Below are 21,964 nucleotides of genomic sequence, written 5' to 3'. Positions count from 1 at the left end.
AGGTTGCGCCTGGGGAAGCGGACAGCTCAGCTGCAGACACTGTACGAGGCCAAGGAGCAAGCAGGGCATCCCTTCTGGAGCCCCAGGCGACCAGACCGAATTCCTGAGTGTGATGTAGGAGCCAGAGGTGAAGCACTACCACCAAGAAGGTTTGCCACATTCAGAGGTTAACTAGCCCAACACCAAAAAATTTCCTACTTCAGAAAACACTCACATCTCTATTAACAGAACTGTACCCTGCCAAAATGTCAAGTGCTTTTACTGTATACCCATCCTTTGACTTAATTAAGCATGGATCTGAGGTGGTTAACATGCATTTCAAGGTGTACTAAAACAAGAGATCAAAAATTAACACTAGCCTAGTAAATCTCGGCCAGTATTTTGCTCAGGATACACTAACTAGGTCCTGTCAACAACATAAAATTAGTTTAATGCTGAAGTCTAACATGTGAACTAGGCGTTAATAGCAAAAGATGCACCATAAGTTAAATTTAATATGACTAAAATCAATCTTCTCCAATCTATCTGAAAAGTTTACCTCCAACAGCTTCTAAGCATCGTGCTGCAAACACACCAGACCCAGTGCATCTCTGAGACCCGTGCAGGACATGGGGAAGGCTGCAGGAAGCACCAGCTCCACATCTGAGCACCTGAACGCAGCCTTGAGGCGATTTTAGCCACTGTGCTGAAAGTATGAGAAGAAAAGTGGCTTGGGCAGGAACTTCCCTTCCCCCTTCAGTGGTTACATTACGATTGTTGGAGATCTTACATCTACTTTAACCTGAAAATAGTAACCCACTTAATATACAGGTGAGAACAACGAAGATGCCTCAGAGTTGAAAAATTGAGGGTATTTTTAGCTACAAGGAATACCCTTATTTAAAGTAATAACAGAAGTGAAGACGCTCAGAAGTAGATCTGCAATGGGAACAACTTCATCCCCAAAGTGGTTTGCATCTGAGCAATATTCTGTTTCTGTAACGGTAAAACCAGGTGTCAGCACCAAGAGCTCTAAGCAACAGTTTGATGCTCATGCTTGCAACCCCGCTACAGCCCTGCCACCTATCACCCTCCTGGGAGAGAAAGGGCCCACTGTCAAAGTAAGGTACTTTAAAAAGTTAAAAAAAAAAAAAAAAAAAAAAGTTAAGGAAGCTCTGAACAGTTTAAAAGTTTAAAAGTTACACCGCCTCCTGCCCAGCCATCTGTGAAACCGACCAACACCAGTGAATGCACCTACGCTAAAATTAACCTCAAACTCAGGAAATCAGAATCTCTTCTTTCACCTTATTTACTCTCACCAACAGCTGTGAGTGCAATGAGGAGGCAAAGGGGAGGTGCGGGGTGAAAGCCTGCTCCAGCAGATAGCTGTTCTCTGCAGCAGCTTCAGAGTGAACTACGCACGAACAGTTGGCTCCAGTAGCACAGAAATAGTCTTCATGCAGCGCCCAGCTCAAAATCCAACATTCAGGATTTAACAGAACCAGGATTTGACATCAATTTTGTTATTTACAGTGCCACAAAGAATCTCAGTGTTGGTTTGCTACCATCAGTAGTTTGCAACAGGATTAATCCAAATGCTGCCACTGCACAGGTGATCCCCTAAGACGACCAGCAGGTAAATGGGCTGAGGCAAAGTGCTCAGGACACTGCATTAATGTTAGCACCTCTCAAAGGCTGCCTTCCAACAAAACAAGGGGCACAGCTAAGAGAACTGCTGAACAGGAGCTACTTACGAACAGCAGCAGGTGAAATGAGACCCTGTTTTGCATAACTTTCTCAACATTCTTGAGTTAATCAGTGCTAATATCAAGATGAAAAGTTGGCTTCCCCTGCAGAGACCTGCTGTGACCAATTACAGAGAAAGAACTGCAGAGCTTTCTGTCCTCAAGAGGAAAACCCCAATAATCCTTTCCAGACAGATTCTGTCCTCCCCAGCAGATCCTATCCCTCCCACACCAACCTTTTCCTACTTTGGAAGATACACTCCAGGATAAGTTGCAAGCCAAAGCATAAGCCTGATCAACAAGACAGATTCAGAAACCAAGACTGATTTGCTGAGAAGAATAAAATAAACTGAAGGATCATATTAGAAGCAACAAGCAGTTCTTATCAAATGCTTTGGTAACAATGTTAAAAAATACAAAGCTTAAAAAAAAAAAAGTTAAGCTTCCATTTCTGGAACATTTCAGTTCAATTTAACTGCTTCTTAGTTCCTCAGCAGTAAGTACATGTTAAGGAAAAAAGGACACAGAACTTTTGTGTGTGGCTGCTACCACACAAAGCACAGCGCCAGTTTTTAAGCAGGCTGTTTTATTGGCACAGGGGTTGTTTTACTGAAGCCCAGGTAGCACCTGAACCAGCGGAGATGAAAGCCACGCAGGAAGAATGAGCAGAGGGAAAGGAAAGCAGAAATGGGAAATACCACAGCTACACTGACACTGCTGGAAGGTCTGCATGTGATTTGTGACCCAGAGTTTAATTCACACTATTTGCAGACACTCCAGAGTTACTTATGCGTTCAAATTGACAACAGTTCCTACGCTCCTCCAGAAATCAGGTTCGACCCTCAGTAGCACTAAGCAGGTGCATGTAACCAGCTGAAATGTTCTCCAGAAGCAGTTAGTTCTTTAGCTCCAATGAGGAAGAAAATCCAGCTACCCACAGCCTGACTCAATGAACAATGAAGCTGCATTCATTCTGCCTGTGCTTAAGCAGATACAGAATTGAAAGTCTCCTTTTTGAACAAAACAAACAAATAAATAGAAGATGATGCCCAAACTGCCTTATCTCAGTACAGCTGAGCCCTGGCCGCCCAAAGCAAAGTGCGTTTCAAGGCAAGGGGGAAAAAAAGACAACTGGTCACTTTCCAAGCAGGAACCTCTTCCTTCTCTTCCAGCAACTGGAGACTACAGAAAATGCACTATGTTACTGTTGAAATACTGTCAAGTTCTAAGGGAGTGCAGTTTAAGACAGGTATCACCCAGTCATGGGGCCAGGGAATCCCCTACTGGGAATCAGACAGGGAACGGTCCCTGTCACGGCTCTGGGGACAACAGCCATGCAGGAAGCGCCGGGTCCTGAGGCAGGTTGGTATCTGTGCAGCCCTTTTGATCCCCCCACCTGCACACCAGGGCCTTCACAGCACTCCCAGCCTTCTTAACAAATCAATTTAATAGCACAAAGAACATTAACTCAGTATGCTAGATTTGGAATTTAGATCTGTCACTGAGTTTTAGCAGACCTCTGCACCCACCTGTTTGTAGCCAAACTCCATCAACGTTGCGCTGAACATCAGCAATGTCAAAAAATAAACCCCTGAAAAATAACGCAAGTAAAAGCTCCGTTGTGGAAACACACCATCACTTCAGAACAGAGCTCCAAAGAAATCCATCCAATCGTTACATTAGTGCAACACCACAGCTAGAGCTCTGAACCAAAGTCTGCCCCAGGTCGTTATACAACTGCACAGCTGGAGATGCTGTATTTACGCAGAACCCCCTTTCAGCCACATCTTGTGAAAGCACTGGAGAATCAGACTTAAACATTGTTATCAATGTTACTCCTACACAGCCCTTCGTATTTACACAAAGAAAAGGGAAATTGGAAAAAATGGCTTTAAGAATTTTCAGACTTCTGCAGAGGTTGCTCCAAAAGTAATGCCTCCTGTTTATTTCCATGGAAATGACAACCAATACAAAGAGCACAATAACACTTTGATAGAGCACATTCTCAGCTAAATAACACTATTTTTCAACAGAGTCACCACCATTAGCTGTGCATTTTCACCAGCAATAAAATCTGTGTGGCTGTCCAGAACGTGACCATCACCAATGGTCTTTCATGTCACCATCACCACTGCTGAAATGCACCACCATAGCCTCACTGTGCTCACATCCACTGCTGGGTCTCCATCAATGAATGCCACGGGTGCCATTTTTTTCCCCACACGAAGGAATTCAATGACACCCCTTTGCTTCATACTCCTTTCCACATCAGACTCTGTTCTGTCAGACTGTCCCTCTGCTGCCACCTGTCACACGGCAACAAAACGTAGCGGCACATTGGTGAGAAGGTTCAACCTCTACTGCCATCCCATCAACATCCATTCCTGATACTGTGAGCCAATATAATAAAATAGGAGGCATTACTTTTGGAGAAACCCTTGTACATTAAAATCCAGTTCTATAGGACTGCATTCAACCCCCTAACATCCCAAATACAAAGCTCCAAGTTCTGTTTTCCAGCACTTCTGTGACGTTCCGTATCAAAGAGCTGTGGGTGTTAAATAAACAAATCTCACCATGCCTCTGGGCTGCAAACTGCTGCAGTACTGCTGAAACCCTGCTTGGAGCTTTTCTCTCACAGTACATCTCAGCTCATTGCTCACATTGCCTAGCACTGGCTAACATGCTGTTATTCCTGGTGCATATCAAGTCCAACATGAGCCCGTCCTCAAGTACTTTTCTGAATTCTGAAAGAAATACACTGAAGACCACTCAGGCACTAGACTAAAACATGGTGAAAGACTGGAACTGTCTGCTCCAAACTGCAAGTATTCAGCACGGCTGAACTGCTTTGAAACCCATCCACCGCTTCCAGCAGAACCGCCTCTACTTGACAAAACCTCCCAGAAAAAGCAGGCAGACACAAACCAGAAGGATGTTATTTTCAAGCTGACCATTCTTCATCATGCCGCAAAGTCATTCCAAACCCACTCTGCTCTCAGTGTCTCTAACCCCACAGAGCCTGTTTTGTACAGCCAGCGAGCAAAGGTGGAAAAAAGGACTTAGCAGAAATATTAAAATGTGTTAAGTTTAAACCTGCAACAATATGCAGATCCACGATGCTTACCGCAGATACACGCACTTTTGCACTTAAATAATCTGAGAAAAATGCATTAATATCTTAAATGGCCAACTAAGGAAGGTGTTTTTGAACTACCTATACATTCAATAACTGGATAAGTAACACCACCTGCCCCCAGACCACCCACCAAGGTATTCTGTATTAAATGTTAACCTGCTGGTTACACCAAACTAGCATATATTACATTTTCTGTATCTACAGATACACGTTTGTGTTTGGAAGTAAAACCAAACACATTTGCTGTGGACTACTGCTATGTTCTATTGCAAACAAGCCAGTGCTTTCCTCCTTCACAATCAGCCCCAGCATACAAAGCTGAATCAGAACTAACCGAGACCCCTCACAGAGCAACAGAAGCACACAGTGCCCACTTGTAAATGCATGGCCATTGAAAAAAGCGGGTGCTTCACGAGCTCTGAACCAGCTCATTTTCACCCTTACCCCAAATATTGAGTGATGTCACACGTGATGTACTGGCTGAACTGGTTCGGCTGCTGCGGGCTGGATGCACCCTGCAGATACTTTGTGATAAGTTACTCTGCAGCTGGGAACTGCTCGGCTCCATCAAACCCCACCTCTGGCTGCATCTTAAATTCAGGGTTGCACTTAAGCACAGCTCGCTCCATTACAAGCGGAGCAACCTGGTGGGAAGGGCAGCAATGTCACCTTTGCTCCGAGTCCAGCCAGCAAAAGTGGAAAGGAGGGAAGACAGATCCATACAGATATGCAGCTGGTCTGTAATAGTGCATAGCACACTGCCTGCTTCCCTCCAAACTGCACACACATTTGCCACTATTTGACTTGGTACACCTCTCATTCGCAGAACACTTACTAACCCAACAGGCATTTGGCACTTAGTTCATGAAGAACACACAACAGAACACTGAGTCAATTCCACCTTTCCAAGGTGCCAGTACCTCAGCAGGCACAGAGCAGCACCATGGGAGGGATGCAGTGCACACAGCTCCCAGGCTACTGCTACCAGTGCCCCGCACACCATCAGCAGCAGAGCAGGCCTCTGTTCTACCTGTCACCTCAGAACTAGCTGAATCCTGCTCACTGCCTGCAGCACCACTGCCTTCATCACCTCTCCTGTGAGCAGCACCCATCACACAAAGTGTCAGGGCTGGGAAGGGGAAGGAGCAGGGAGGACAGATGAGCAGACAGCCACGTTCCTGCCATGGATGCACGGCCTCCATTCAGAGGCACAGCCACTCGCTCACCTGGAAGGCAGAAGCTGCCCAGGAAAGGGCACAGTCACACAGCTCCAGGAGCCAGGCACACAGAGTGCGTACCACCCCACGTGCACAAATGGCATCACACTGACAGCAATGCGAATGCCAGCGAGGACAAAATATTAGAAGCAAGCAAACAGTCAGAATACAGGCAAAAAAGTACATTACATATTTGAGACCAACATGGTAGAGTGGGACACAATCCAGTAACCGCTATAAGTAGTGAACAGCAAGCAGCACACACCTGCTATTGCACAGACACTGCAAGAAAGTGTCATTTTCAACTTTTCTCCCACACACATCAAGTTCTTTCTGAGCAGCTGTATCGCCTCACCTGGAAACCAAATCTCAGCTCTGAGCTGCCCCAACTGGGAAAGCTGGACGCCAGCAGCACCAGAGCATTGGGGCTGATATGGAGCCCCAGTGCCAGCACCACGCGCCGGCTGTGGCACTCCTGTGCTCACACAATGAAAGGAACCCTCCCTAATGCGAAACACACGTCTGTAACTGCAGGCAGGAGCTGAAACTACAAAGAGGCAAACTCCAAATGTAAACGGGGAAACCTCCAGTTATTAAGCTGCAAATGAGACTTTCCATGGAGGCACTGAAAGAACTTTATGAAAGACGTAACTGTAGATGTGTATTAAGCCGAGCTCTTTGAAGCTCAACTAGACACATTTGTGCAAAGAAGTTACAGAGGAAGCATATATAATGTATGGGGATTTGGATTCAATTACACACCACAGAGCAACTCACTAGCAACTAAACAGCTGTAATTCTTTGCATGATAAAGCAACTTACATACCCTACTTACAACACAGAAAAGCTATTACTAATTTTTTTCCCCACTAAACTTACTCAGTATATAAACAAACAAACGAACTTCAGAATCTCCACGCAATCATTCACTGATTACCTTCTCAAGCCGTTAACTTCCCCAGAATGCAGGCACTGGAGGTGAGGAACACAGCCCTGCTGGACCAGAGCTCCACACAGCAGCGATGCACACCAACCCCATTCCCGAGGATGCCATGTGCCAACAGTAACTGCTGCTTTCCTCCTTCCCTCACACCCCAATGCCACACCTTCACCCCATTAACACAACACTACAGAGGACTGCAAGGGGAACCAAATTAAAGAGTAAAGAACCAAACAAAAAAAAATCATTTTTAATTTTGATCACTTTATGGTGATTGTTAATTGCGCCAGTTCAAGTGCTGGGCTGAGAACAAAGTCACCAGCAGCAAAGGCTGTATTTTTCAGCTCCATTCTCAACTAGGGAAGCTGCTGCCTTCAGGTGAAGGGACACAACTCTTGTTACAGTTCTTGTAAAGTTTCTCTGTCCAAGTATCACTGCAGCCATCACTAAGGATAAGACTGATTTCAAACAATATCCACGGGAAGGCTGAACACACAAGCACTGATTCATAACATCACCCTACCCTGGCTGAAGTGCCGCAAGCAGGTGAGCCTGCATCGCACAGAGGTGTCTCACAGGGACACACTGCAGCACGGCTGTCAGCACTTCTTTAGCTCAGGATGCACAGACCCCATGGTCTCCTTCCCACAGGGCAGGCTGCTCCTGTCCAGCACCGATCCCACTCATATCAGCACACGGCTGCAGACACTCAGAACATCAGATCCAATTCAGTCCAGAGGATTTTAACTGCCTGCTTTTATCACTGCTTCCAAGAAAGCTACTTCACTCATTAAACATGGTTTGTCTCGTGTGGCTGTATGGAGAACACGCAAGCCCTCAACGAATTCAGACCCAAGATGTGCAATTTTCCACTGTGCATTCTTCACATGCCTCCTAAATCTAGTGTGATCGCTCAGGGAAGAATGGCATCTGACACTGCTGCACACATGTTGGAATTAAACTAACTACATGCTGTTAAATGTTTACTTCAGTGCTTCAAAACATCTCTCCCAAGAAAGCATCAACACCCATGTTTTAAGAGAACAAACATTGTTTTACAGGATAAACGAATATATATATACACACATCCATGATATCTACTTTTATTAAAAGTCATCGCTAATCCGACCTCAACAATTCGGTAAACCTAAGGCATTTCAAGAAAATACGCATTTTAAACCTCCAAAGGCTAAATAAACCCTTTGGGTTTTGCACAGAACAGTCAGCAAGCTCTCACAAACAGACAAATCCATAGCATCACCCTGAATGAGCTGTGTGCGCCCAGCAGATCTCACACTGATTCCTGAGGTAACGTCGTACTTTTGGTGTTGATACACACAGACTCTTCTCTCACTCCTCCAGAGGAGGCAGAGGCCAGCAGGAGGCTCCTACCACTGCCAAAGGGGCACCCCGGGCTTCTCATCCCCATCACAGAGGGGATGCGACCAGAGCAGCGCAGAGCACTGAACTGAATGGAAGCATTCAGCACCTCACAGCGTGCCAGACAAACAAACAAAAAGAAACATTAAATAGCCAATATTATAAAGGATGTTGAGAAAAAGCAGATTGATAAAGGCTATCAAAGCCTGCTGGAAATTATAAGCTGCAAAATGTTAACTCGCATGTGCGCACCCAAACAAATACGAAGTATTTTTAAATCACCTCCCTATATATTTGTCACATAGTATATAAAGGCCAATTTGGAGATTCTTCTAAAGAAGCTCAGCAGAAAGTAAGTCCTACCTTAAACCTTATGATACAGCTCTATGCTCAAAGAAAGGATCTTTTGGCAACGACTTTTCTGTCCTGAAACGCAGTCACACAGTTATCGTGTGCGACTTTCACGGGAACACCTCTGCAATTCCAACTCTTTCATGCCAGGAACGCACCCCTGTGTCAGCTGCCGTGTGCCACAAACGAGGACCCCAAGGCGGACACAGACCGCACATCTCACCGACACGTTTACGACGAGCTTTCCGTACCCATAGGCACACACAGGAGCGCGCCGGCAGCTCGGTGCTCCCGACCTCCAAGTCTCACGGCGCGGCCCGGCGCTCTGTCTTCCGAGCACCGCGCCCGCCCCGCACCGCCGCGTGCAGCCGAGCTCACGGCGGAGGCGCAGCGCGAGGTGAGAACGCTGCGGGCACAAAGCGGAGCGGAGCCCCGGAGCGGAGCGGCGGGCGGCACGCGCAGCGCCTCGCCGGCGGGAGCCGCGCGACTGCATGACGGTGCAGGATCGGTGCGGAGCGGGCGCGACACACGGGCAGCGCGCAGCCCGCGACCCCGCGCTAGGCCCGGCCGACGGCGCTGGCTGTAAATAACCCTCCGAGGAGGGTTAATTAAAAATGGCGAGCGGCGTGGCGCCGGGCGTACAATGAGCGGCCCCGGCCCGGCCGCCGCGCGGTTCCTCCAGCCCCGGTCCTCCCCCCCGGGAACTCGCCGTAGGGCCGGCGGAACGGGCCCGGCCCCGCGGCCCCGCGCCCCACCGGAAAGCGGAGCCCGGGCGCTTCCCGCGGTGTCGCCCTCCCGCTGGCAGCCCCTCTCCCGGGCTCACGGCCGCTCAGAGGCCCTTTCCTGCCCACCCGCCGCCAGCCCCGCGCCCACAGCTCCCGCTTCCCGCCCCGCTCCCGGGGGCCGCCGCGCACCTCGCCCCGGGGCCGCTGATCCCCTTTTGTACGGCGCTTCCCCCGCGCCCTCCCCCTCCCGCGGCTCAAATTCCCGCGGCCCCCCCAGCCCCTAGCACGCTGCCGCGGCCCCAACTTTCCCCGCTCGGCGTCGCGCCGCCCGCCCCGGCAGCCCCCACTCGCATGGCACGGTCGGAGCTCCCGAAGGGGCTGGGGGGAACTCGGCGCCGAGTTGAGGGCCTAGGGGGGGAGCCGCGCGGGGCCTCACCTTCCATCTCCATGTCCTCGGGCTCGCTCAGCTGCTGCTCCCCGGGCTTCTGGTGCTGCTGCTGCTGTTGATGGTGGTTCATGTCGGGCCGGGTCTCGGGCTCGGCGGCGGCCCGGGCCTTTCCCGTCGGGGGCTGCGAGGCCGCGTCGGGAGGGGACGGGGCGGAGGAGCGGCGGGGCGCGGGCGGCTGCCGGGGTCGGGCGCCCGCCTCGGGGGGCTGCGGCTGGGCTCCGGCGGGCAGGGAGCGGGCAGCCGGGGGAGGCAGCGAGACGCGCACGTATTTGCTCGCTATTCGCCCAATCTCGGCGGCGGCACCCGGTCTGGGGAAGGGGGTGGGGAGGAGGGACCGGCCGGGGGCGGCGGCCGCCCCGGGGGCCGGAGGGGAGGGGAGCGGGAGGAGGGGAAGGGGAGGGAGGGGAGGGGGGGGGGGGGGACGGGAGATCAGGAGTCAGGGCCCGGCGGCTGCGCCCGGCGCTTCCCCCCTCCCCCGGCGAGGCGTCCCCGGCGCTGCGAAGTCGGGGAGGCGCCGCGGGGCCCCTCCTCTGCCCTCCCGCCCCCCCAGCGCCCCGGCACAGCCGCTGGCCGACGCCCGGCTCGCTGCTCCCGGCCCGCGGGCCGCCCCGGCTGCCTGTGGCCCGGCGCTCCGCTGCCGCTCCGCCGCCGCCAGCGCTCAGTCTCAAAATGGCGGCTGCGGTAAACGCCGTGAAATGTCACATCCGCATGAGGGGCAGCCCAGCGAGCCGAGGAGGGGGAGCAGCGCCGCGGCCGCGCCGGGAACAGCAGCCGCCGCCGCCGCCACAGGAGGGCCCGAGGGGCGGAGCCGCAGCGCCGGGCTCGGCCGCGGCCTCCCCGCAGCCTCTGACACCTGCGCGCAGCCCCGCGCGGGGAGCCGCGCCGCCGCGGCTCCTTCCCGACCGCGCCCGGCGCTCGTTCGGGCCTCCGCGGGGCCGCTCCACGCCGAGGCCCGGCCCGGGCGCCTCCGTACCGCCGCGCGCAGGGGAGACGCCGAGCTCGGCCGGGCTGTGCCGGAGCTCGGCCTCGCGTGGAAGGAGGCGGGCGGGAGGGAGAAGGGTGTTTGTGTGGGAAGAGGCAGAAGTCTGTAAACAAGGCTGTGCCCTGCCCGGATACCATTGTTTTGCAAGAGTCTCGTGCAGAGGACAGAGTTCCTGCTGTGGCAGAGACTGATCTGCGTGCCCGTGCTGAAGGAGAGGGGAAGGGTGCGGGTGAAGAAATAACGCCCGGCCGGTCCCGCTCGAGGCAGAACGTGAAGGGAGGCTGGAGCGAGGGCACTGCGGTGGGCGGCGCTGAGCGGTACGGCGCTCAATTCACGGCAGTGGGAAGCCTGGGCAGGAGGAGGACCTGGAGGAATTGCTCAGGACTTGCAACCTGGGCCTCCTGAAGGGCCTGGCAGTGCACCCCAGTGCTGCTCTGACTGCCAGTGGATAAGTGGTCCAGAAGTTTGTTTGTTTTTCCAGTGTATAAAACGAGCGAATCACACCCAGTCTGGGGGATAGGCCTGGCCTGTCTGGGCTCTGCTTGGCGGTGTTTCAGCAGTGCAGGAGTCTGCAGGGTGGGCAGGACAGGAAAATAACATCCCCCTGCCTTAGGTAGTAAAAATCCTGGGCTGCAAGGAAGAAAAATAACAGGTTGGGGATGTCAGTGGGAAGATAAGCCCTTAAAAAGTCACTGTGACGGTTTGCCTTTCAGGTACTTCTTTCTGACTTTCCACATTGTTCTTCTCAATTCTGAAAAGCTGTTCAAAGAAAAATAATTTACAAACCTTTTCCTGCTATTGACCCGGACAAAAATGTGATAAATCTGTTGAACCCGAGCTTCTTGTGAAGGTGGGGGAAAGAGGGGGGAACTAGGATCAGGATTAGGGCAGAGATTTATGCAGAGATCTTTGGTTTCTTAACATCCTGAACTTCAATTCCCTACTGCCAGTCTTTCCCTACCATTACCTCCCTGAAGAACTGCTCTTTCCTAACGACTTCCATTCCAGCCTCCTAAATCATACACAGGTTTGAACTCATCCCTCCGTCAGTCCTACACAAGTGATTCCCAATACAGGACGGACGGGTATGTCACAATGAGGAGTGAACTCCAGATTACTGCTGATTCCTCAGCTACGGGCAGCATGGCTGTAGAAAAGGATTGGCGGAGGAAAACAATTTCACTATTGCAAAGAAGAACAAGTCCCTAAAGACAGTCACAAGCCAGTGTTATCATAAATGCTAAAGCACTCTAGTTAGATATGAAAGTTTTTCTGCTTCAGTTTGCTTTAAGGCAGCTGAGTTTTCCAAAACGATTGGGTTCTCCTGCTGCTGTGGAGGAGCAGAGATCAGGCAAAAGACTGCCCCGCAAATGTGGGGAGGGCAGTGAAAAAGAGGGGCAGGAATCTTCCTGTAGAGATGGAGCGTCACAACCAAGCACTGCCCTTTCTGCATAGTCCCACTCTAAGTGAACTCTGTCCACACGAATTGCAGAATAGCAATGAGTAAAACAATCTCAAAAATTGTTTCAGCTACATATACTTAAGAGAGAATAAACGTAGTGTGTATAATTGTCTTGCGTGCATGTGTGAAGTAATTAACTGTAAGCATGTTATGCAGCCCACTGGTGGTCATAGCACTGCGATTCAATTGTTCCTGGACAGGAAATACAAATCTTACCAATTGCCAAGCTGAAGGTGAAGTCCAGATCTGAACATATGCTAACATTTTATCCCAGCTTTATGAAAAATACTTCTGCAAAGTATTTCTGGCCTGTTGCCGCTCCCTGTGAAACTCCCCGTTGTTCACCTCTCTCTGGTGCAGGATACAAACGCTCTGTGCTTTGTGGGAAGGGCTGGCTGCCTTCTGCATAGCCCACTGGCCATGTCCTTGCTGCCAGCATGTGGCCCAGCCTCTGCTCCAGCAGTGACGTCCATCACCCATCCAACTGATCCACAAATACCTTCTGTTTTGCGCTGCACACCCCACCCTCAATGGCTGTGTGCTCCTGCAGACGATTCCTGCTTGCTGATGGTAAATGCCTCTCTTGGGAGAGTTGTGTGACACCCAGTGAGGTTTTATTGGTATTTGGAAAAAAAACCTACAGATCACAAGTGGAGACATGATGAATACAGTTTATGTATCCATTGCTATCAGTTTTATTTTTGTCCTTCCTTTTTCACTTCTTCATTTCCTGTGCCCACTTATTGAATCTTGTCTAAATTTAGCCCTCTGACATGTGAACTAATCCGGTCCCTCCTTCTCCCTTTGCCCACGCAAAGAACAGGAATTTGGTGAAGCTGCACCTGAGCAAAGGATTCTGTCCTCCAGGTCCCAGCAAATCTCAGGAGACAGAGGAGTTCCTCCTCTTGTGCTCCAGGGTCGACAGGGCTGCCTCCTGGCATTCCCTCCACATTAGTCACCATAAAGAGAGATGATGAGGTGCTATCATCTTTAAAATGCCATTGAAGAAATGGGCTTCTCTTTGTGAAGCTGACTGTTCTGAGCCTCCCTGAAATTAAATATAAATCCAGCTCATGCTGTTTGTTTTTGAAGCACTCACAAGGCAGCATCTGCCAGGACCTTTGTCCCGACTGTGGCCGACCCTGGCTGGGAGACCATGGCTGGGAGACCCCAGCTGGGAGACCCCGGTCCAGCTGGGATTGCTGAAGTGGATGGGGGAACCACAGAAACCCGAGCTGTAGGAAAGGAGGTGCTGCCCAGACTGTGTTCTGGCCATGGCAGAATGTGTCTGGCAGCATTTCTGCCCTTCTGCTCCTTTCCTCCTTCTCTTCCATATCTCAGTTAATCTCTCCTCCCGCTTGGCTCCATGTGCTGCCCTGGCTTCAAGTGCAGATGTCCTCTCCTGGCCAGGCTCTGCACCTCTAGCCCCACTTCTGATGCTCTGTAATGAGTGCAAATGCCCATGTCTATAATTAAGGAAATTTATAGCCCTGTAATCACAGAAGGGCAATTACACCAGCGCACACCCTTAATTTAGGTGCACTAAACCAGCAAAACTGGGGTTACCACTTGTGCAGCGTATTCTACCATGTTTCTGGGTGAACATATTTTAATGCCAATGTACCTCTGTGCCAGCAACGTGCTTCTCCAAGACTTCAGCATGTGCTCATTGGCCCATGCCCATGGTTACACCACAGCCCTTACTCCTAAACATGGCCAATATGGCTGTCTGAGGCTGCTGTCCCACCAGGCTGCCTCTGGGCTCTCAGAGTTTTGCTTCTTCAATGACCAGAGACATTGTGCACAACAGTGGTATAAGGAGGGTAAAACATTCTCACTGTTGCCAGAAGCTCTCCATCCCCTTGGTCCATCTCTTTGGTCCATCCCCTTCCGATGCTTTGCCATGCACTGCCCGGCCTGCACTGTACCCAGGCGGATCTCAGCATACCTTATCTAAGGAGTCCAAGAATCCTGAGCTCTCCAGGTAAGTGCAATTCCAGAGAGACCTTCCAGCTGAGGCAGGGGATAGCTGCCCTTGGGAGCACCTTCAGGCTGAGAGGGGAGCACATGAAGCAGGAAGGCAATCAGCAGGAGGCAGGAAACATTAAAGGTACAGAACCGCATGGGAAGAGTGGTCAGTTTCTTTGCTCCAATGCATGTATTTAACAGCTTGGTGCACACCTGGTTGGATGGACAGCATTTCATGCCCTATTTTCCACATTTTCTAACATTTCCTATCTTGCAGTAACCCCTGATTACCATGGTTTTTGTTTCCAGGAAGTGCCAAATAGCTCCAAATGGATCCAGTATTTCTCTGGGCAGGATCCAGTGGCCGTTGGAAGCTGTTTCAAACTGAATTTATTCTGTGATTAATGAATTAGCCAGTAGTTTCCACAAAGTTTGCAGATATTTAATATTTCAGTCATCTACCCCTTCATTAATTACTTTTTTTTAGTGTCTGACAGACAGGGAGACTGTGCCATAACTTCAGCTCTGTTTTCATAGGAAAATGGGAAAAATACATAGTTACAATATTTTTTTGGATAACTTTGCAGTTCAGAGCTCTTCGGTTTAATGATTTCTCTTTAACTGAACAACCATTAGCTTTTAAGGAGACATATAAATTATTATTCCTTAATAATAAAAGGAGGGAAATCCATTACACCTGAATGCATCCCATATTTTCAAGCTTTACAACATGATTTAAAGTATATTGTTTGAGAAGATACCTAAAGCCACATCTTTCATAGGACTTTCACCAAGTCAAGATATACCATTTCATAGCTATTAAAAAGTATAGTTTCAGTTTTCACATTAAATGTAGCCTGTTGTGTGCTTTTACTGTAGCCATCCCTGTATCACTTACGTGATGACTTGGGCAGATACACTCTGTGTGTGCCCCAACAGGCAGTGCTTATGCAGCCCCATTACCCATATGCACATCGTTGTGGGACTGGATGCACCCAAGGAAGGATGGCACAGAGCAGCGAGATGAGAATCAGGTGAATTCTCCTGTTGCAGTGATTACCTTTCTGCAATTTTGCTAATTTTTAAGTCTCTTGACTTTTGACATCAAAAGGCAATTACTGCCTGCAGTGGTATTTGGCCACCTGTCTGTTGAGCTGTGAAGGATACCAAAGAGTTTGTTTCTGTGCTGTCTACCCATGAGACTCTTGAAGACACCAAGAACAGAAACTTTGCTCTTGAGCTCCTGGCTTTGTCACAGAGCTCCTTTGTGCCACCAAGCAGCAGCTGCCTGAGCCAAAAGACCACAACAAAGGTTCAGCATGGGTCTGCTGAGCACAGGAGCTGGTTGAGCCATCCATAAATGTGGTTGTCTGCTTATTTGGCCAATTTAGGGGAAAGGGTCACGGACACAGGCAGATATGTCTCTGCTAAATAACATTTTCTCATGTTGGCTAAGTCTTCCACATTAGTGCTGCTAAGTAAAGGCAACTTACTATGTGCAAGTGAAAATAAACAGAGTCACCAAGAGTTTCAAGAGTACTTGAAAATTCAGACTAGTTCTCCGCCCTGAAATCACCTTCCTTCGCCTGGCTGCACATCAAATCCCCACTTGGATTCTGTTTAGCTTTTGTGCACTGAGCAGATGACAGCCCAGGCATAAGGCTGGGACCTACAGTGCCATCTACCCTCCCACTTCCTTTCCTCCTGACTCTGGTTCTTCCTGAGAAGATGAACCCTGCCTCCACAAGTTCTCTTTTTCCTTCGAGAGTCCACATTAATGATTGCCTCCTTTCTGCCACTGATTCTTCTTCACCCTGGTCTTCCCTTCACCCCGGTGGTTTAACAAGCTGTGAGAACAGGTCTGGTGCAGCAGAAGCAGGGTGATGCCTCAGCTATATTGAATTGTTATATTAGAATTATCCATCACACATTAAGGCAGGTATGTCTAACCCACAGGCTGCCCTCTGCCCTGCACAGTAGAGGTGGCTCTGCCCCACTCAGTGGCCCCAGGCACACACTGCTCACCACAGCCAAACTGCTACTAAAGCTGTGCTGACTGAAACCAGGGCACAGGGAGGGCAGTGCTGTGCATTGCTGACTCAAGTGATGGCAAAGAATTGTATGCCTTTTGGTACATGGGCTACACACAGTGCTCTGTACAGCAAAGAACATGCAGCTGTGCTTTCCGGTTTGATAAAGGAGTTTGAGAATAGGTTTCAGGATTGCCAAAAATATCATCGATTTATGTCTGTGACACCATTTTCGGTTAATATAAATACATCACCTGCAAATTTTCAAATGGAATGTGTAGATCTGCAGTCAGATATTCAACACAACAATCTGATCACGTCTCTTTACCAGACTTTCTCAACACCTTTCTTACCAGAGAGAAATATCCTTTGGTTCACAATCGTACCTTATTCAACAGGTATTATTTTGGCAGTACACATTTGTGAGAAATTGTCAAGGATGAAGTTCAGGAAGAGTGAAATTTCCTCCAAAATCTCTGACGAACACCCTGAGAGCTCACTGGGAATGGCATCTGCTGCCATTGAACCAACCTGATGTGTTAGTTCCACAAAACAAGACCACATATCCCACTAGTTTTATGTTTTTATTATCTTTTTTCAACGTTTTGAGAAAAAAATAGTAAAAAAAATTTTTTTGTTGTTATTTCTTATCTATTAACAATATTGTATATTTTACCAAGGCTGCTCTGAAGGTAATGCCTTCTGTTTTATGGTGCTGGCCCATGACGTCAGAGGTGGATGTTGGTGGGATGGCAGTAGAGGTTGAACCTTTCCACCAGCATCCCATTACATGTTGTTGTCGTGTGACAGATGGCAGCAGAGGGGCACTCTGACACACTGGTGTCTGACATGGAAGTGTGAATGAAGCAAACTGTGTCACTGAATTCCTCCAGGAAGAAAAAATGGTACCCATTGACATTCATTGATGCTTACTGAACATTTGTGGAGACCAAAGACTGGATGTGGCACAGTGAGGGGTGGGTGGTGCATTTCAGCAGCAACGACAGAAGGTCACCTCCGCTGGTGCAGATTTTTAAGATGCACAGCTAACAGTGGTGACTGTGTTGAAAAACAGCATTTTGTAGCTGAGAATTTGTTTTATCAAATATTGTTATTGTGCTCTTTGTATTGATTGTGGTTTCCATGGAAATAAATAGGAGGCATTACTTTCAGAGCAAATTACATACATGTATCCCAAGACAATTCTTCTTTACTCAGTGCGGCCCAGGCACGCAAAAAGGTTGGACACCCATGCGTTAAGAAGTGGATCTGATTTCTTTTCAATCTCGTATTTAGAGTCTGGCAGAGTTCAGAACAAATGTAGGAACTGATCCTGCAATTTGATCAGCCCGTGTAAACCCAATGAAGTCAGTGGAGTCTGCATGGATGGATCAGATTCCAGTATTGAAGATTATTTTTGTAGCCTGTTTAACAAGCAAACCTCACTAAATCTCGCAGTGATTAAATAGAACAAGGCAACTGAGATGTCTGCAGTTGGCACTTTTTCTGTAAATGAATGTTCTAGTATAGGTTGAATTCATCCTTTCTGTTGTAAGCAGCAGAGAACAGATCCTAGAAAGGGAATAAATTAGAAGAAGTGAATCTAATGACAGAAAAAAACGATTAAAGATAAACTTGGGAAAATAGGTTTTGCTTGGCAGTGAATAAAAACAGGTCCTAGAGGACATGACTGTTTTTATAACTTTCAGATGCAAGCTCTGATCCTGTGGGGAGCTCTGTGCAGGCAGATCCAAGAGGCAATGCAGTGTCCTTCAGTGTCTTGAGATTTGATTTCAGGTCAGAAATTCTCAGCACAATAGACAACAGTCTTTTTCTCAGTTTTTGTGTTCATATGTGAAAGGAATAACAGAATTACGAAGCTTCATTGTTCCTACAGGAAAGGGCTGAAGTTGAAGTCCTCTGGTTTTTGGTAGGGATATGACTGTTGGATTTTTCCCCCAGAAAGTTGTCTCCTAAGTATTATTAGGAATTTGAGGTCAGTAGGATGCAGAAGAAAAAGTTTGATTAGGAACTCTTGCCCCCTGATTGTTCGGATGTCAGCTCCTATTGTCACTGCCTCCCCTCTGGTTTTCCTGTGCTCTGTGCCAGCCAGCAAAGCCAGAGAGGTCAAAACACAAGCAAGCCAAAACTCCAGGACAGAATAAAAAAGGTATCTTCTCTCTTGCTTCATAAAATCCACCAAAAACAAATGAGACGTGAGTTTTTCCTCCTCTTTGCCATGATTTTCAGAGGAATATTTAAATAGGAATGCTACAGATAGCAGTACACGTATTTGAGCAAAGACTGAGAGTTAATTGCTGGAAAACTGCTGCTATATGTGGGGTCTGTGGAGGAGTTCCTCACACCAGCAATGCCAAGATTGTGCTGTGCTGCAGAGAGGAGGAAGATACCAATTAGACTAATAGAAAGAGCAGGGCTGGAAGCACAGAGATAAACATCTGGAAGGCTCCCTGGGGCAATTCCATTTGAAGACTTAAAAATAGGAAGGATGAATTTAACAGCAATCCTGAAATGGAACTGAAACTGGTAGAATTGTTTGCAGGTGGAATCATATAATTGCACTCCTTCCTATTATCAGCAGTAGTTTACATTTAGGGGAGTTTGGTAAGCTGGGCTTTTAAAAAATATAGGTGTAGAGCTGGCAACAGACTGAGGGAGGCAAGATGAGAGCGAGGATTAACACTTCCACAGCGGTGAAGTCAAAGCCAAATGTGGCATCTGACTACCTTTATTCAATCTCAATATGTAGCAATGAATATTAATTGTATTTAATACAAGCTGGTTTGTGTTTTGAATACTAGCAGCAAGCATTCAGTTGGTGCTGACACTGCAGCATGAAGCCAGCTGCCATCGTTCAGAATGCCTTGCTTTGCAGGTAACCCGTCCTATTCCAGTGTAGTGGAGTGTTGTTTCACGCTGGGGTATTATCAATGAGGTTCGGTTTTTTGTTTTTTTTTTTCCAGCAAGAATAAAGCATTTAATTATTTTGAGAAGACTGGAGGAAAAATATATCTTTGGGGCAGTTTGGGGTGTATATGGTCAGCATTTACTTCTTGGTCTGGGGTCCTTTGTATAAGACAATGTAATGGATGTCTGCAGTAGCTGCATTAAGCAAAAAGCAGGATTCCTATCTTCACTTCCCTTTGCCACCAAACATATGTATATTTATATTTAAGATCCTCCAACATTTCTTCCTAATTGCACCTGGCAAAGAAAGTCCTTGCAAAATCGTCAGTGCTTTGCCAGGCTTGAAGGCTGCTGCCTTGAGTGATGTGATGCATGTAGGAACCTGCTTTGACACTTGAATTTTCCTGCCTTCTCTGGAGGCTACTTCAGTGTTTCGGCAGACTGCAGTTGTTGGTACTCTTTTTACCCCTTGCCTCAATGCTCAAAGTGCCTTGATAAATTTAAGGAGTTTTTCCTTAATACCTGAGTATGCAGCATCTTCTACCAAAACATTAATTTGGTGTTTTTACAGGCCCTGAAGTCTAACACCATTCAAGGTAGGCTCTAGAAACTTTATTAGAGGTTCATATGGCAATGAGTATTTCTGCAAGCTCCTGCTGAAAGCTCTGCTCTAAAGTCTTTATGGGGTCTCCCATTGCTGATTTCCTTGGAACTACTCACTTTGTGGTTTGGTTTCTTAAATACTTGGAGTGAGATTCACAGGTCAGTCCTTCATCTTTTTTTGTGCATGGTACCATGTTGCAGAGAATTCATCTGAGAACCAGAGCAAAGAGAAGTCTTGAACTACTTTGCCATTTCTGCTCTACATGTTCTACTAAAGCCCTTCTCAATTTTTATTTTATTTTTTTTAAATTATTTTATTTTTTTAATTTTTAATAGAAACCAGCTGTGAAGGGCGTGGGCAAAGGAAAGCACTTGGAAGGCCCATCTATCTTACTGTCTCCCTTGGTATCAACACAACAGGCAACTTGGTTACCAATATCCTGTCTAACTGCCACGCTACTCCAGTACATTTTGTTTTACAGCCTGTCTGAAGTTTGAAAACCATGTCAAGCTGCATTTGATCTGAAGCAAAGCAGCCTCCACTATTTTTCCATCCAAGACAACTGCAAGTTAGTTGCATGGTGCATGTGCTGTGGATTTACCAAACCACTATGATTTAGATTAGATGTACAGCAAGAAATCCTATTTTAGTCATTCTGTACTGTGGAAATTGTTCACAAGATTATAGGAATCAAGCTGGAGACTTCAGCCGTTGCAGAATGACTTGTCTTAGCTCCGAGTCTCTTTTGTTTTGCTTGCATCTTTCAGAGTTGAAATGTAATGCTGGAGATTGCTCTGAGTTACCTTTTGTTTTAAATATGACTTTGCTTTTACGACTTTGCTTTTATAACTATTCCTCTCCTCTACTCCATCTTTGAATGGCTTCCATTCTTGTTGTAGCTCCTTTTCTCTCATCTCCTGTCACTCCAGGGCTGAGGATCCAGACAGACATAGGACAGGGCAGCCCCCTCAGCAGAGCTCACTGCCCTGAAGAGGCAATTTGTCTCTGTCCCGTTGTTGGAGAGTCCCCAAAAAGAGACTGATTTTGTAACTTCTGTACTGCTCTGTCAGACTTCCTTCCCCTTCCCATCCTCTTTTATTTTTTTGCTCTCCTTGACTGATTTATCTCACTGGTAAAACATTAACTCTGCTTGAACTGGGAGTTGTGCAGAGCAGCTGATAGAGCTGTGGAGACCACCAATTTGTGCTTGGCACTGGTACCAAGCCAGCCCTATAGAGACCCAAACCTCTCAGGGCTTGAGAGAGTTGTATCTATCTGAGTAGTCAAGAGTAGTCAAGAAATAGGACTGAGAACCTTCACTGAGATGAGAACCTGAATATTCTCTGCAAACAGGGTTAATACAGATCAGTAACTTTTTTTTTAGGGATTTATATATTACACAATCAATTATTTTTGACACATTGCTAATACAGAATAAGAACCCATTAGGTATTCACAGCACTGAAGCTTTACCAAAACCAGAGAAAACTCAACAAGGCAAAACCATGCATGCGGCAGTGCAGAAATGGATTGTTCTACAAAATCTTGAGTATTCACACAAGCAAAAGAAAAAAAAAAAAGCCATTGTCCTGAGAATTTGGGTAAATGTACAGAAGATAGCACATTTTTCAAGACCTTTAGGGACAGTATGTGAAAAACGTTTTATGGGGCCTACTTATTAAATCACGGACATATTGGTTGAAGCCTGTTCCTAAAGGGCTTCAAATAGTAGGAAGAACCCTGCCTGAGCAGGTTGGACAGACAGAAGTACTGCTTACACAGACATTTGAGTCTGGAGGATGGCAGTACTTGCTGTACCCAGCACAGCTGCAGCTTGCAGAGCATGAGTCGTGAAAGCCCTAAGGCTCATGTCCACCTCTTCAGTGCATAGATTTACACATATGCATTTGCAGACCTGCAAACCCAATGCAATTAATGCCTTCCTCTCTGTGGTCTATAATTTGAGGGCTGAAAACAATTTATAATGAAGGGAGTGTTAATTAATCATGAAGGTATCTTGATGTTTCAACATTTTGAGGATACTTCCAACCTGTGGCTTATTCCTC

At 47.7% G+C, this 21,964-nt stretch overlaps 1 protein-coding gene across 1 annotated transcript in view; it reads right to left on the bottom strand.

Annotated features, from left to right (window-relative positions):
* Positions 1-10,055, bottom strand: part of USP7 (ubiquitin specific peptidase 7) — a 63,321-nt gene extending 53,266 nt beyond the window's left edge. Inside the window, exon 1 of the mRNA XM_085237231.1 lies at positions 9,913-10,055. Coding sequence (XP_085093357.1) covers positions 9,913-9,994 — 82 coding nt within the window. The 5' untranslated portion in view covers positions 9,995-10,055. The remainder of the gene's footprint in view (positions 1-9,912) is intronic.
* Positions 10,056-21,964: the final 11,909 nt, after the last annotated feature.

The sequence above is a fragment of the Meleagris gallopavo genome, chromosome 16 (assembly GCF_905368555.1).
Source record: "Meleagris gallopavo chromosome 16, MGAL_WU_HG_1.1, whole genome shotgun sequence".
Lineage (NCBI taxonomy): Eukaryota > Metazoa > Chordata > Aves > Galliformes > Phasianidae > Meleagris > Meleagris gallopavo.
Note: the sequence above shows the minus strand (reverse complement) of the source record. Positions and strands in the feature narration are given on the sequence as shown.